Source organism: Lottia gigantea (assembly GCF_000327385.1).
Source record: "Lottia gigantea unplaced genomic scaffold LOTGIsca_256, whole genome shotgun sequence".
NCBI lineage: Eukaryota > Metazoa > Mollusca > Gastropoda > Lottiidae > Lottia > Lottia gigantea.
In genome coordinates, this window is record NW_008708777.1 from 135,997 (window position 1) to 137,606 (window position 1,610).

A 1,610-nucleotide genomic window follows, 5' to 3' on the forward strand; every position below is an offset into this window, starting at 1 on the left:
AATTATTGACTCATGTTAAAATAAGGTGCAATAGTTTAGAAATAAGTATCACTCTTTAAAAAAGAGGATGTTAATGAATGTCATGGAGACTTACAGATTTTTACAATTGTCAAGATAGACTGAATGTTGAATTTTCTTTCAATAAAGATAAATAAGGTCTGATTAAACGAGGTAGAGTGATTTTTTTTTTTTCAAATTTCTTTTTAGTTGATAATTGTGGTTCTGATGCCACACCAGACAGCACAATTAGATGTCGAAGCACATTCTTAGACAACCATTCCCCTGTTTAAATAAGCTTAAATTTTGAGGGGGCTAAATATTGGTTAATAGAATTGTTTTGCTTGAACAGATTTTTATTGGAAGAGTGGAAATGTTGATTATAAAATAATGACTGTAGATATTGTAATATATTATATCACCACCATTGAATGATATATCTAACTATTACATGACAGACATTATCTTTTACAAACTAAGATGACAATTTCACACTGTTTTAATGTCTGCAATTTCAGAGAAAAAAAAATTATCTAGGAAATGTGTCTTAGTAGGTTGATGATGTTAACAGATGTTATGTTTTTCACTTTCTTAAGAGTCTGGGCCGATGTTCATCAAAAAGATTGATTTCATTTTGAACCCAAATGATTGATTATAGTGTGAGCTAGGTTTGGACAGTTGTTCACCAGACAGTTGTTCACCAGACAGTTACTCACTGAACCATTGTTCACCAGACAGTTGTTCACCAGACAGTTGCCCACTGAACAGTTGTTCACTGAACAGTTGTTCACCAGACAATTGCTCACTGAACAGTTGTTCACCAGACAGTTGCCCACTGGACAGTTGTTCACTGAACAGTTGTTCACTGAACAGTTGTTCACCAGACAGTTGCCCACTGGACAGTTGTTCACTGAATTTTTTGGTGAACAACTGTCTGGTGAGCAAGCAACTGTATGGTGAGCTAGCAACTGTGTGGTGAACAACTGTCTGGTGAGCACCTGTCTGGTGAGCACCTGTCTGGTGAGCAACTGTCTGGTGAACAACTGTCTGGTGAACACCTGTCCAGTGAACAACTGTCTGGCATTATTCCAGAATACCTAGCTTCTCGTTGGATCTACCACCTGATCCTGTAAAAGCTACTAAAAGTTAAAAGGTTAAAAGGATGAAAAGATATATGGTGCTGTTTGAGTAATGTCAGTATAGATTAGATAAAGATTTAAAAATCATTGAAAGAGATTATTGACGCCTTTTGCAATATTCATTTTCAGTTTTTGACATTTTTCAATGGATTTATAGACTCAAATATTTTTAGAACTTGTATCATTGACCTTAATCCATTTTGATGTGACATTATCTGTCTCTATAGCCCAATCAAAGTGAAAACTCCATTTCCATTTTAGATATGTTATGAATATTATGTTCTTAAATCCCAAAAAGTGCTTCAAAGATCAATTAAGATGAATGTTCGATTTGAAGCTTCAATTAGGATTAAAATCTCTTTTCAATTAATTACATGAAACATTAAAATATGTGCTTAAATTAAAACTCTAAAAGTGCCTCTAAGATCAATTCTCAGTTTTGTATATTGAGCTTTAATCAGACACAATGCAATT

General features: G+C 33.8%; 1 protein-coding gene across 1 annotated transcript; it reads right to left on the reverse strand.

The window, feature by feature from the left end:
• Positions 1-705: 705 nt before the first annotated feature.
• LOTGIDRAFT_144764 (hypothetical protein) lies at positions 706-906 on the reverse strand (the record flags this gene model as incomplete). The annotated part of the gene is made up of 1 exon (XM_009055861.1): positions 706-906. A coding segment is annotated over one exon (201 nt), but the record flags the coding sequence as incomplete, so codon positions are not given.
• Positions 907-1,610: the final 704 nt, after the last annotated feature.